At 32.5% G+C, this 14,206-nt stretch overlaps 2 protein-coding genes across 5 annotated transcripts; one reads left to right on the top strand and one right to left on the bottom strand.

Annotated features, from left to right (window-relative positions):
* Positions 1–1,820: 1,820 nt before the first annotated feature.
* On the top strand, positions 1,821–13,167 carry LOC123011416 (piwi-like protein Siwi). 4 transcript variants are annotated; one of them, XM_044408831.1, is made up of 9 exons: positions 1,821–1,958; positions 8,718–9,008; positions 9,793–9,820; positions 10,255–10,392; positions 10,451–10,693; positions 10,746–10,900; positions 10,956–11,740; positions 11,793–12,593; positions 12,649–13,167. In XM_044408831.1, the coding sequence occupies exons 1-9, from the start codon at positions 1,857–1,859 to the stop codon at positions 12,911–12,913; spliced, it is 2,808 nt and encodes a 935-aa protein (XP_044264766.1). In that variant the 5' UTR covers positions 1,821–1,856; the 3' UTR covers positions 12,914–13,167. The 4 variants fall into 4 exon arrangements, with proteins under 4 accessions (XP_044264766.1, XP_044264768.1, XP_044264769.1 ...); XM_044408833.1 differs by lacking the exon at positions 9,793–9,820 and having other exon boundaries at positions 1,838–1,958; XM_044408834.1 differs by lacking the exons at positions 1,821–1,958; positions 9,793–9,820 and adding an exon at positions 6,381–6,495.
* LOC123011419 (testis-expressed protein 9) lies at positions 13,109–14,205 on the bottom strand. Its single transcript, XM_044408838.1, has 5 exons — positions 13,878–14,205; positions 13,717–13,830; positions 13,479–13,673; positions 13,301–13,435; positions 13,109–13,255 (listed from the first exon to the last, which is right to left on the bottom strand). The coding sequence occupies exons 1-5, from the start codon at positions 14,151–14,153 to the stop codon at positions 13,178–13,180; spliced, it is 798 nt and encodes a 265-aa protein (XP_044264773.1). The 5' UTR covers positions 14,154–14,205; the 3' UTR covers positions 13,109–13,177.
* Position 14,206: the final 1 nt, after the last annotated feature.

Raw genomic sequence — 14,206 nt, forward strand, 5'->3', positions numbered from 1 at the left:
GTGATGACCGAGAGCCAACGGTGCCACCAAAAAGCCCAAAATCATAACAAACTGGGATATTTGATTCAAAACGGGGAGTTTCATGCGGAAATATTGAGCTAAGAGAATTTCGCATTGGACCATTAGGAGAGATGCACCAAGGCCTGCAAAAGAATAAATAAACCTAATATTTCAATCATAACAAAACAAGAAAGAAAACAATTTTAAAATGTTCTAAAACATGTTTTTATTTATACATGATTTTATTTATCATTTTTTTATCTAACAATTTTTACAATCATTGTAAAGTATAAGTAAACCAAAAATTCTAATTAGATTCTATTGTTTATGTCGAGTTCTCGAATTTTTGTTTTTCCAAATGTTGAACAAAAACACGATTAGCCCGTCACACCAAACTTTTATTTTAATAGCACAACGCGTTTCGACCACAAAGTGGTCATCCTCAGGTGAGAATAAAACTAACTAATTTAACAATGGTAATGCCTTATATTCCAAATGTGTTGAAAATTTTGCAGTTTACACAAGGCCGTTTTATGGGCAACTCAAATTCAAGTCCGAACCAGTTCTGGAAGTTCCGGGAAATGAATGGCTAATTAAATATTGGTTCGAGAAATAATCACACTAGCCTTATACCTTATGGTAACTTATAAGTAGGTACTGATATAAATTCTTAGAATTGTAAATGAGGGATGCTTGAGACTTTGGGAGGTCTGAACGCCTACTTGTGAATCCTTATGTGCGAAATTATGGGAAGCAGATGTAAGGGATGAATGACGAGTGGTTAGGCTTGTTTTAGTTGTAGTGAGGACTCTGGTTTTGAGACTTTCAATCGAGAAGCTGTTGTAATAAAGATTTTATAGAAATTATAGAAGAAAAAAAAACTTGATCTAATAATATTATACATAGCAGTACCTATAATTAATTAACTTTAAGAAACAAAATTTGAACCAATAATATATCTATGACCATTAAAAAATTTTGCTGTGTAGACGTCTGCGTCTATTTGAATTTAATTTTAATTATCGAAAGCTAAAACACTGTTAAAACGAATTTCATGCAGTACGGTTAATTTGTTAATCCAAAAGTGTGTGATACACCAACCCAAACTTCGTGATAATAATCTTCGTCCTACAATCTCAACTTTTTGATAAAATAAGCAATTTTCTTTTTTACTCTTTATTCATTCAATTATTAAAAGTTATGTAAATATCGTTTCATAGGGATAATTTGATTACAGTGATAACACTGATAACAAATATGTAATTAGAATCAGATTACTGTTGTGAAGAAAATAATTTCTGCTGATATTTATAGCAATATTTTTGCTTTATTCAATTCATCTTAACTGCTCTCAGTTTTTAATTACAAGTATTTGTATTAAAATGCCGTAGGGCTCAATTACGATTAATTAATTAGGTAATGAAAGAAATGTATTTCTATACAGGGTGTTAAAAAATACAGGGTTATTCATAAATATGAAGTAATATTTGAACCTCAAAAATGACCTATAAAATGATGTTAATAGTAATAGTATATTAAAAAAAACAAGTGTCGCAATGAGAGGATTTTTATTTTATTTTTTCTTATTGTTTATTGTTTCTAATACTCTGTTAGAAATAAAGAAAAACAAAAATAAAAACAACCACGTTGGCGGAATGTTTAAAGGGTTAAAACTTATTTTGTGAAATAAATTATAAAAGTACATTAGGCACTTTTGCCTTATTACAATAATTGTTGTTGATTCGTTGATTGTCCAAGGTGGAATCTTAAAATCAAATAAAGAAAATTTCAAACCTGTGAGCATTCCCGCCGGAGCAAACAACCAATCCTCGTTTTTCCCGGTTACCCCCATCCACATGAACAACAATCCGGCACAAGTTAGGCAAGTTCCAACAACTGCGATCAGTCGAGGTGTAGAAGAGCTGGTGGAGATATTGCGTGCCACAGAATCTAAAAATGTGAGTATAAAATGCAATCTTATTTTCTTTTTCTTATTTTTGTAATAATTGTTGGATAAAATTTATTAATAATAATTTATTACATTTAATTATGTTTACATTGTTCTTTTGCAAGGGCAACAAGTTTATTCATGTTTATGTGAATTTAAAACCCGAGAACGTTTGGTCAGCTTCTTGCATAATTTTCGATATTTGACCGGTTTTAAAAACGTTTTTAAGATGATTATTTTTGTAATTATCCAATACAAATAATTCTTTTGCAAAATACAGTTGGAGACAAAATACTTTGGTCGTCAATGTCACTTGAGTGACATTAAATTGTAAAGCATGCTTTAGGACTGTTAACTTTATTTTTAGCTACTGTCAATCATAGTTGACAAGTTGTACATATTTTTGATAGAAAAATATAATAGCTGTCATCAATTTGAAATTGTCATTTATTTTAACGTTAAAGCTTGAATTACATTAAAATGTCAGAAAAGTGACGATCAAAGTATTTTGTCTCCAACTGTACTTTGAGAGAATTCTTTTGTTGACATGCAATTTTTTAGTTTGCAAAAACGTACCTAAAAAAATGAGTTTTAAATACTGGTATTTACTCCGCTCTGAGCAATAGTAAAATAGGGTGGTTAAAGTTTTAACACTCTTATATCATAATATGACCACTGAGTTGCACTCTTTAGTTAACTCGAACTGACATTATTATATTAAAATAGCAAAATAATAATCAAAATACCAGCCTGTTGTATAAAAATTCGACCACTTTTGAAAATTTTATTTCAGTATATACCTAAATGAGGGTTTAATCTTATAACACAAATAATTCTATTATAAATAACCATACATTTGTTACACAACTTAATTTTAACAGTGCGGAATTTTTGGAACCATTTAAACTTTCTGTTTTTTGTAGAAAACAAATCACAATTTTCATTTTGTCTTGGATCAAAAAAAGAATCCAGTGTGTTTCGGTCTTCGGTGTTTTACGCAGTGGTTTTACTGTTCTTAATTTTCATTTCTCAGAAGTGCATCAAAGCGTTTTTTGCCTTCTTCATTCTCAGTTCAAGTATATCAATACCAGGAACGGCGTCTTAGGCCCGTTAAAAAAAAGTAGTAGACATAACAAGTAAATAGGACAAATCGAAAAATCGTACAGCTACAAAATAATTAATTGTTTGAATTCGGCTTTATAATTATGACATTTGTCATAATGATTTGTCGAAAATGGATATTGTGAAGTGCTCGGTTATTGGTAGAGCTTGGTATTGCTCATCGCTGTAATATTAACAAAAATTTCGTTAGAAAAATTGAAAATACATAATTGTATTAACTAAATAGAATTATTCAGTTTTAAGTTGCAAAATTATTTACTTGCATTCTAGCTACAACACTTTTGTAAATTCTTCTATTTGTTTATGTCCACTGCTATACATACAACCCCAAAGCAAAATTCTTAAATTGTCAATTCTCCAGTTTTTACTTCTTGCTATGATTATACTAGTTTTCATAAATTTGCATCGAAGTAGTCGTTGAGGGATCATTTTAAGGTGGCAGTCATGCAAAAATTCAAACAATCCTAACCTCAAATTTCCCTACAAATTATTTTTTCAAATAAATGTGTGTCACAAGTAGCAAAAAATAATTAAAATTAACAACGTAATGAAGATAGGATAGCAAACGAAAGATTTTTGTCATTATTAATGTGCTTAAATTTGTTCTGAATGACATATTAATGACACTTTTTGTGTAAATCAGCCTTTAAGTTAAAGATTCATTTAGACTACGACAACCTACAGTTGGAGACAAAATACTTTGGTCGTCAATGTCACTTGAGTGACATTAAATTGTAAAGCATGCTTTAGGACTGTTAACCTTATTTTTAGCTAATGTCAACCGTATGTACATATTTTTGATAGGAAAATATAATAGCTGTCATTAATTTGAAACTATCATTCATTCTAACGTTAAAGCTTGAATTACATTAAAGTGTCAGAAAAGTGACGACCAAAGTATTTTGTCTCCAACTGTACTTCATGCACATTAAAAAAAGAAAAGAATAAAGAAAAAGAATATACTACTAATAGTAATCATTCATTGTTAATGACAATCATTACGGTGTTTGCATAATAGAATATTATAGGTGATCGTATACAGAGTTATTCATAAATATGAAGCAATATTTGAAAAAAATGACCTATGAAATGATGTTAATTTAAATAATAACTCGTGTCCTATCTCCACTGATAAGAAATTTACAGCCCTCGGAATGTGGGTATGGAAATTTGATTTTTTTGTAATAACTTTGGAACTATTTGACCAAATATTATAAATAAAATTTGGAACATTTCCCTGTGACAACATACCCTTTAAACTGGTAATCACGAAAACCAGATACATCCACTCACTTTCGGCAACCAATGACCATGGTCACATAAATCCCTACCAGGCATCTGTTAACTTTGACGATAAATTTTTGTGATTTTTTTATGAATTAAATGCTAAAGTCTGGTTTTTTTTTAATGGAAATGCCAAACAGGCTTAACGTTGGCATCACTAGTAAATTCATTCATGGTAATTTTAATAAAGGAAGTTGGCAGTTCCGGTTTTTTGAATTAATTTGAAAACAATGTCATTAAACGTCAACACAAAAAATCGTCAAGAAAATTTAGAGACGAAACACCAAAAAAGGAACAAATTCGGTACCGCTAACAGTTTTTAGAAATTTGGAAACTAATAGTTCGCAAGCAGAAAGTTAGAAAAAGGGCCCGTTAAAATGTAGACGCAATTTGTAATGCAGGTTTGCTAAACATTCTCAATTTTTAGCAAGAAATTGACAAAAATACAAAATAAACATGGATGAGAAAGAACGCAATTAAATTAGTGTATTGTGCATCGTTTTTGAGGAAGGAGTTGAAAAAGTAACAATTTTGAAACTAAAGCTGGAGAAGAATTTATAAAATGCATCAACTTTGAGCTCATTTCAATAAATTACACAAAATTTATTGCCAATCATCATAATACCTACTTGTACTTTTGCTAAATAGCTTTTTTCTGTATATACATCCTTTTTCTTCAAAGTTTTTGTAGCAAGAACCTTTTTTTTGTCCACAACATTGTACTTACTTACTGTGTGTTTCTATCAAAATTGTTAGCACTGAATTCGGTCTTTAGACCTTAGGTAATGATGTCTGTTTTCAGGTATCCAATTATAGCGCTTTCAAAGAGCAAACAGGCACACAAGATTCATAAAAGTCAAAATTTTGACAACATTTCAATTTGAACACATAACCTTAATTTTTTAATAAAATTTCTAGGGAAATAAACAAAGAGCAAACAAAATTTGTGGCTATGGAGCTGCTACCAATTTTTTCACCAAAATTTTGACTTGGTAGTTTCCATTAAAAAAAAAAAACAGACTTTACGTGATCCATCCAATGTCAAAGTTGACAGATGGTCATTTGTTACCGTGGATATCATCCATTCAAAATCCCAACTTTTTGGTTTCAGCGTTGTGCAGTCTTCAGTTTAAATTAAAATATCTTGGAAACGGTCCATTTTAGGGGTATTAAAGGTTATGCGTTTTTTATTCGAAATTTACTTCATGGATTTTGGCAATAAAGAATAAAGCAAAAAAATGGAAAAACACAGAAAATGTTTACCAGTTTAAAGGGTATGTTGTCACAGGGAAATGTTCCAAATTTTATAATAGTTGTCAAATAGTTCCAAAGTTATTACAAAAAAATCAAATTTCCATGCCCATATTCCGAGGGCTGTAAAATTCTTATCAGTAGAGATAGGACATGAGTTACTATTTAAATTAACATCATTTTATAGGTCATTTTTGAGGTTCAAATATTGCTTCATATTTATGAATAACCCTGTAGAACTGATCTTACAGACATTTTTGAAAATAGCTCAAATTTTAGCAATTTCTGTGGGATACTGGCAACAGGTCAAGGACCATTTGCAGAATTTTTTGTTTCAAGGTTACTTTGGCTACACGCGATAAATATTATTTTCTTTGAAGAAGCATTAATTAATTTAATCAATAATAATATGAACAAGATGTGTATATGTTCAAGAAAGTTAAAAATATTGATAGATAATGGTCTTTTTATAATAATGAAATTATGTTTAAGTTTATAAATAATAATCTAATAAGCATAACAAAGGGTTGCGGCTAAAGTCTATTGTTTTAACCTTATATTTATTATATGATTGTTTTTTTATTTTCGTTTTAATTTTGATTTCGTACAACAAAAAGTCGATGTATTGTATCACATTTTAAAGGCACTGTTAATATTTGCTATGGGAGGTGGGGATGCTGGGGATTTTTTATTGGGGAGAGAAGGTGGGAGTTGAAGTTGTTATTTGTTGTTATGGAGGGGTTGAAAGTTAAACCCATGTTTTACGTTTTTAGTCGTGGTTAGTATTCAACTTCGTGTCGGTACACATAGTCAGTCAGTGGTGTTAGTGGTCATTTGTGCACATTCAGCGCTTACCTATCCATTTTCTTATCATTGTGAAAACTGCTTAGGTAGGAAGTGGTATAACGGTTAAGTTACTTTAAATTGAAGGGGTTATTGTAAAAACGTGACAAGCCACACATCTTTTTAAAATGAGATTTTTACTCGTTGTAAAAAGATTTGTGGAAGTTACTGTCTGAGTTACTGCACTAGGACCTAGGAGTTATTATATCAAAATATAAATTTTTCAGTCTATTTTTCAATAATTTGATTATTTGGCTTATCACATTTTTACAATAAACCCCCTTCAATTTATGTTAATGGGATAATAATAATTTCTCGACTCTAGCTTACATGTTTCGAAAGGCTTGAAAAATAACATGCAGGCCTTTGTGCTTCTAAATACGTTCATTACGGTGTATGTTCCTAAAATTCCTAAAGTGAAATTCATTTTGAAAAACTGGTTATCCAGAGTATGAAGCAAGTAGGTTAAAAAATAGGTGTATGCTGTACAATCAAATAGGTAAAATCGCCTGTCGATCTTTGAAACGTTTGTTGTTTTGCCATAAGGTTGCATGTGTTACAAAATAAAAGGCAAGTGAATTTTATTTTGAATTTATCATTACTTTTTAATGAACTCTTACAAATTTGTGAGTCAAGTCCCAGTTCTTGAGTTTTAGGGGACAATGAAACTCAAGGTTGAATAATGTGTTTAAAATATATAACGTGAATAGAGGGGCATATTTCATTTGAAAGATCCTAGTTTCTCAAAGGGACAGGGGTTATATGCTTGGTATAATATACTTCGTTATTTACTTATCTATCTACAAAGCAGATGCACACACAGCTACACCAGTATTTATTGAGGAATTTAACAAATAAGCAGATGTTCTATCATCTGATTAGCAAAGAATTATTTATTTTATTTGTGATAATTCATAAAGACAGTGAACTAAGTTGCCAATTTATTTATTTATTTATTTATTTATTTTATGTTTATTGTAAATTACCAGGTCAATTAATTTTTAAAGGTAATTCCTATTTTTCAGTTAAACGTGCTTTTTTTATGTAACCAATTCAGGCGAAATGTGAGATGTATATTGACCTTGAATTTTGTTACATTGTATAAATATTTGAAACCAGAAATAGGTGTTGCTCTTACCGAAAAAGCTCCGTGCGATGCAAAAGAAAAGTGGTACATAGAGAATTTTTTCACTCCAAAGAGACATATTTTTATCTTCGAATGTGCCATTTTCTAATTTGCAGAAAGCCAGAAAAATTCCAAAATTGACGAGAAGACAGGGAATTAAGGCCTGTAAAATGATTGAGTAATAATAATTTCGTAAACGATGAGTCAAATCTCTTATCTCAAATGAGTGTTTGCTTCTCCATTTTGTTGTACTTTATATGAATTTTACTCACTTGGAAAAACAATGTCCCAATAAAGACAACCCATCCAAAACCTCCATCGGGTATGCTTGGCCCCAATTCAGGTTGCGTCGCGAGCACTTCGTCCAAAGTCAATGTGTTTTCGACTTGACGATTTGAACGCGGTTCATTTTCTTCAGTCATTGTTTATATTTTAAGATCACATTTATTAACGTAGGTAAAAATATTTTGTTACCAACAGGTGCATTACGAACCAGAGATGTGCTTTTACTCCGAATACACCTACACGAGTTAACTTGTTATCTTATCGAACCAAATGCCTATTTTACAGATACGTGATAACATGGTGTGTTTAGGGAGTAAACATTGGGGATAATTCTGGTGTCAACATTTTTTTATTAAGTTTTGCAAATTAATTATGCTAGAATTAATTTTCGTTCTCTTTCACCATTTAAATTATCATAATACTATTTCTTATGGTAGGTAAGAGAAAAACCGGAAAATATAGGAATATATTAATATTCATGTCTGTGTAATGTTCATGGTGTTGTTTAAAAATTATAGGTTTGAACCACGATGTGTTTGAACACATTTCTTCAATATTTCAACACAAAGCCATTTTGGATTCAAATTTGGCGCTTTTTATTTTCGTTAGCTTTTGCGGTGGCGCTGCTATCACAGCAGCATTGTTGTTTTTGTTTACTTGAAAGTAGGTAAAGCTGGGTGTTCAGCTCGTCTACCATCAACACCAGAGCTAAATGTATGTATCCGATTTTACAATTGTAACTAGTTTAATAACTAATTAGTCAAAATTTCGTCGTTGCGGATTCAAATTCGTATAATTACAAGATGGCGTTTCATTAAAAGTTTTTCAAAACTCAGTTTTTGTGTGTTGAATTTTCAGAAATGGAAGCCCGTGGGAAAGGGAGAGGCTTTGGCCGAGCACGCGGTCAAGCCGCCGCTGGACAACAGCAGCAGGGCCAGCAACAACGTCCTGGAAGAAGACCTGGCGGCGATCAAGGTCAAGCTGCACCACGTGGTCCGCCACAAAGCGCTTGGGTACGACCGGCTCAACCGGCGGCATCGGCATGGCCACGGCCCCAGATGGGGGGTGCTCCACAGCAACAACAGCCCCAACAAGTTGCAGGACGAGGAGAAAGACAAGAATTTGACCTTGGAGTTACTCCTCGAAGGGGTATGTATTTAGCATCGCCGTCTTGATAGAAACAATCCTTTTCTCGCCTGGGCATTTTTTGAGTTTAACTGATTCCTGTTGGCGCTTTAATCTGGGGAAATTTTTTGACACATCCAGTTTTTTTACCTTAAAGAGTTCAACCTCATAAGTCATAACACAAGGCAACAAAATTATATATCATTTTGTTCGTCTCAGTGAGACATATCAAATACACTAAAAAAAATATTATAAAGTCCACACACTGGACTAAATTATTTTTTTCTAATTTAAAAAGAATTTAAAATACTTTAACTTTAAACAATCATTATTCAATAACTATATCTGAAGAGAAATTCCCTGGTGATTTAACTAATAATTTTAGTTGTTTTTTATACATCCTTTTTGTTTCTCATATATCATATAATTTTTTTCTTCACAGTGATTATCTTATAAATTGTCATTATCTTATAAATTGTTGAAAGACAAGTAATGAGTATACTTAGATGGATTTTTAGTATCCGAATTTTTGGTTTTAAATAAGTATTCTATGAGTTAAAAGTTCTGGAAAATGGGGATTTATAATAAAATTATTAAAATGCCACAAAAGTAGTGAATGATGAACACAAGTAAACTTTTTTAACAAAACATGAATTTTGACAATTTTAGGAGCTTTCCAGTTATGTGATTCGTTTATAATTTTCATTAAAATTTCTCTCGTAATCTGGAAAGACATGTCATTTTTTGTCGAAATTTCTGAGTTGATAAGTTTCAACCAAGGTGAAATGTTATTTTTTTTTTTTTTCAGAACAAATGGTTTTCCAACCATACCAGAGGTAATCTCTATTATTAAAATGTTTTACTATATGCATAATCTTTTAAGATACTGTGAGTACAATACTTTAATTACGGTAGTGTGATCATTGCATCATGCAATGCATTGTTTTGTTGACAAAAGTATTTTTTTACATTTGTTGGGTGGGTGTTTCACCACCACCAAGATATTTGAAGGAATTTATTCAGGAACTTTACCTAACTAATGTTGTTCGTATTACTTTTAAAAAGTTTTTTTTATTCTTGATATCTTGATTTTACGTTTTTAAATTTATTTATGAAACTTAATTAATAGTAAATGTTTTACTAACATGATTTTAAATGTTTATAAAATAATCTTATTTGAAAAATGTTTGTTTCGAAATCGTTACGGTATAGTTGTAAGGCCCTTTCTGACGTTTCGTAATACTTAAGATGAGCATTTTATACTTCGTAGTTGTTGCGGGCGAAGGAGATCAAGGAAATCAAGATGGTGCCCAACCCGCCACTAGAGGTGGAGCTAGCAGCGTTCGTGGAAGAGTTGTGAGAAAGGAAATTATTTTTACTAGACCCCAAACGTTGGTATCTAAGAAGGGTAAATTACTGTTATTTTATATGTACTTTTTATTTAAAATTATTTTTTCAAATTATAGGTAACATCGGAACTCCTATCAATTTGTTGGCCAACTACCTTCCGTTGATAAAACAGGGGAAATGGTGTTTGTATCAATATCGTGTTGATATGGCCCCCGATGTTGATAATACTTCAAAGAGGAAGGGTCTAGTACGCACTGCCACTAGAGAACTTCTTAAAGGAGGGTATTTGTTTGATGGGACTGTGTTGTATACAACGCAAAGAATAAATAATGATTCCATTGATTTATTTGTTGACGATAGTAAGTTGCAACAATTTTTTTATTACTTTTTATTACAAATTCGAATTTGTAGATGGTGAGAACATCAGAATTACCATTCGGCTAGTTGGGGACGTGGCATGGGGTGATATGCACTACATTCAGTTGTTTAATATTATAATAAGAAAATGTTTGGCTTTGATGGGGCTGCAACAGGTGGGGCGAAACTACTTCATGCCCGATAATAAGGTATTCTTTGTTTTGAAGTTCGAAAAATAAAATTTAATTTTGATACAATGTTTAGATAGTTATACAAGAACATAAAATTCAATTGTGGCCTGGATACTTTACGTCGATGCGACAACATGAAAAAGATATCCTACTAAATGTTGACCTTCAATTTAAATTTATGCGAACTGATACGGTTTACGACATACTACTTGAATGCCAAGGTGCCAATGCCAGGAAAGAGTTTCAGTCAAAGATAATTGGGAGTGTTGTTTTAACTCACTATAACAACAAAACTTATAAGATTGATGACGTGGATTTCAATACCACCCCTGCAAATACATTCAGATTATCTGATGGCACTGAAGTCAGCTACAGAGATTACTGTAAAAAGAAGTATAACGTTGATATCCGCGTTAGGGATCAGCCCATGCTAATCTCTAGAAGCAAACCCAGGGAAATCCGAGCCGGAATGCCAGAAACTGTCTATTTGGTTCCAGAGTTGTGTCGCATGACCGGATTAACTGACAAACAACGAGACAATTTCAATCTTATGAGAATGCTGGCGACTCATACTAGAATAGGTGTAGAAGGTCGCATTAAAAAGCTGATGGAATTTTCACAAAAACTTCACAGCAAGCGAGAAGTCGTTGAAGAAATTCGCAGATGGGATCTGGATGTTGCGAATAGTCTTGTTAAGTTCCAGGGTCGTGTGTTGCCCCAAGAACAAGTGATTGGTGGTAATGATGCACGATATCCTGCTGGACCTCAAGCTGACTGGACCAAAGAATTAAGGAGCAAACCAATGCTTCATATGCCTAAAATGGAGCGTTTGGCTGTGGTGTGCACTGGTCGTAACAAGTAATTGTTTTTCGGTCTTATAGTTGAGCAGGTTTTATTTTATTATTTGCAGGAGTGCTACACAAGATTTCGTTCAGCTATTGTGTAAGACTGCTGGCGGAATGAGATGGTCCCTCGGAAATCCGAGGATATTTGACATACAAGATGATCGTTCAGGAACATACATTGAAACCATCGAGAAAATAGCAAACATGAATCAACCAACACTCATTCTGGTTATTCTCCCTAATAATTCTGCAGAACGTTATTCTGCAATTAAAAAAAAGTGCTGTGTTGATAGAGGCATTCCTACGCAGATGTTTGTAGCAAGGAATCTAACTACTAAAGGAGTCATGTCGATCGCGACAAAAGTAGCAATTCAAATGAATTGCAAGATCGGTGGTGCCCCTTGGTGTGTACCTATACCTCTTCAAAGTTTGATGATCGTTGGCTATGACGTTTGCCGCGATACTGTAAATAAAAAGAAGAGCTTTGCGGGAATAGTGGCGTCTCTTGATAAGAACATCTCCCGTTATTATAACATCTGTTGCGAACATAAGATGGAGGAAGAACTGTCTGGCAATTTTGCCTCTGCGCTTGTTATACTTTGCAAACGTTGGAAGGATCATAACGGTCACTACCCGGAGAGAATTTTAATTTATCGTGATGGTGTCGGCGAGGGCCAATTGCCGTTCGTGATAGAACATGAAGTAGTCAACATTAAAAGAAAATTGCAACAAGAGATCTATAAAGATGGTGCATTAAAAATGGCTTTTGTTGTCGTTTCAAAAAGGATTAATACGAGAATATTTACTGAGAGAGATAATCCTCCACCAGGAACAGTTGTGGACGATGTCATCACTTTACCTGAGAGGTAAAAAATTTCTTTTCATATCATGAGTGTATGTATAATAATCTAATTATTTTAGGTACGATTTCTACATCGTGTCTCAATGTGTACGCCAGGGCACTGTAGCACCAACCAGCTACAATGTAATTGAAGATAGTATGGGGTTACCCCCAGAGAAACTTCAGTATTTGACATATAAACTGACTCATATGTATTACAATTGGTCTGGAACAGTTCGCGTCCCAGCTCCATGCCAATATGCCCACAAGTTGGCATTTATGGTGTCGCAGTACATACACAGACCTGCGCATCCGGATCTTGAGAACATTTTGTATTACCTCTAATTTTTATATTTTAATTTGTTCATTTTTTTGAAGAGATTTTTTTTTGACGAGGCAAATGTAATTTTGCTGTCACATTCCTAAGTATGTTTTAAGGTAGAGTATAGTTTGTGTTAGAGTTTGTTTTGCGTTTTTCCTTTCTTTTTTATATAAATTGCATAACTTCGTTACACTTGTTCATGTTACGTTATTTTTTACAATGCGATCTTTGTTATATTTTTATATGTGACGAGAGAATAAAAGTTTCTACAAAAAGATACATTTGTTTTAATCTAGTTTCCATTCTAGTAATTTAAGGAAGTCAGACTCTGCAAGTTCCAACACTTTACAAGATTCCACGTGATCCTGAAATTTAGGAAATAAAATTTGTATTAATGTGTGGCTCACAACCTTTTGTTTTTTGAGATTGTTGATAAGTTGGATCTGCTTTTTGTATCCTTGCAATAATTCATTTTTATGCTTCTGGATCTGTTTTACTGTAGCGGTGAGTTCCTTTATGTTGTTTCTAAATGCTTCTTTAGTCTCCTAAAATACATTTTTATTTAGTTTCTAAAACTGAAAACCTTACTTTTTCTTCTTGTCTTAAAGTGTTCATCGCAGTTCTATTCTTCTCAAGTTCCTGCATTGTGCGCTTTAGACGATTTTCACAAACGCTTAACTCACTAGATATATTTTTCAAATCATTTCTTAGTTGCTCATTTTCTTTTTTTAATGCAACATTTTCAGTTTCTTTCAGCTGTAGCTTCGAGTTGTAAGCTGAAATCTGACTGCAAAATATTAATCACATTTTCTGATTTTATTGTTACTTGTTTTTCCTGTTTGACGTTAGCATTTTTCTGAACATTGTATTGCAAAAACCATTTTTCTTTCTCCTCAGCGACAGCTTGATGTTCTCGTTGAAATTTTTTTAGTTCTTCATTCTAAATTTCTAAAATTGGTTTAAACAAATCAAAACTTCTGTACGCACCTTGATTTTGAGTTCATTTTGGGTCTTTATAAGGTCCTCCTGAAGCGCTTTAATTTTTGTCTTGTAGAAATGGATCATTCCTTTTGTTCCCATCTCCTCTACACTTTTAGGCAAGTGTAGTTCTCTGGGTTCTATTGGTTTTGTATCTTCAAGTTTGAAGTCCCTCATGTTGTGAACGATATCGTCCACTTTTTGCAGAATTTCTTTCGTTTTCATTTCTAATTGTTTATTTTGTTTTCTTAATTCCTCTTCTTTTCTTAAAAAGTCGTGTTCCATGTTGAAAGTAGTGGTAACAATGAGATTTTCAAACAAAAGTCGTCACCCTGACA

Source organism: Tribolium madens, unplaced genomic scaffold (genome assembly GCF_015345945.1).
Source record: "Tribolium madens isolate multiple individuals breed KSU strain unplaced genomic scaffold, Tmad_KSU_1.1 Scaffold_91;HRSCAF=231;Tcas5.2_LG7, whole genome shotgun sequence".
NCBI lineage: Eukaryota > Metazoa > Arthropoda > Insecta > Coleoptera > Tenebrionidae > Tribolium > Tribolium madens.

Bases quoted from the DNA above. Each gene is read 5' to 3' on its own strand.
- LOC123011416 (XM_044408831.1), top strand. From the start codon at position 1,857: ATGAACAACAATCCGGCACAAGTTAGGCAAGTTCCAACAACTGCGATC. The intron at 11,741-11,792 runs GTAATTGTTTTT...TATTATTTGCAG, and splicing joins GTGTGCACTGGTCGTAACAA to GAGTGCTACACAAGATTTCG. The intron at 12,594-12,648 runs GTAAAAAATTTC...TAATTATTTTAG, and splicing joins GTCATCACTTTACCTGAGAG to GTACGATTTCTACATCGTGT.
- LOC123011419 (XM_044408838.1), bottom strand. From the start codon at position 14,153: ATGGAACACGACTTTTTAAGAAAAGAAGAGGAATTAAGAAAACAAAAT. The intron at 13,674-13,716 runs GTAACAATAAAA...TTTTGCAGTCAG, and splicing joins ACGTCAAACAGGAAAAACAA to ATTTCAGCTTACAACTCGAA. The intron at 13,256-13,300 runs GTTGTGAGCCAC...CCTAAATTTCAG, and splicing joins ACAATCTCAAAAAACAAAAG to GATCACGTGGAATCTTGTAA.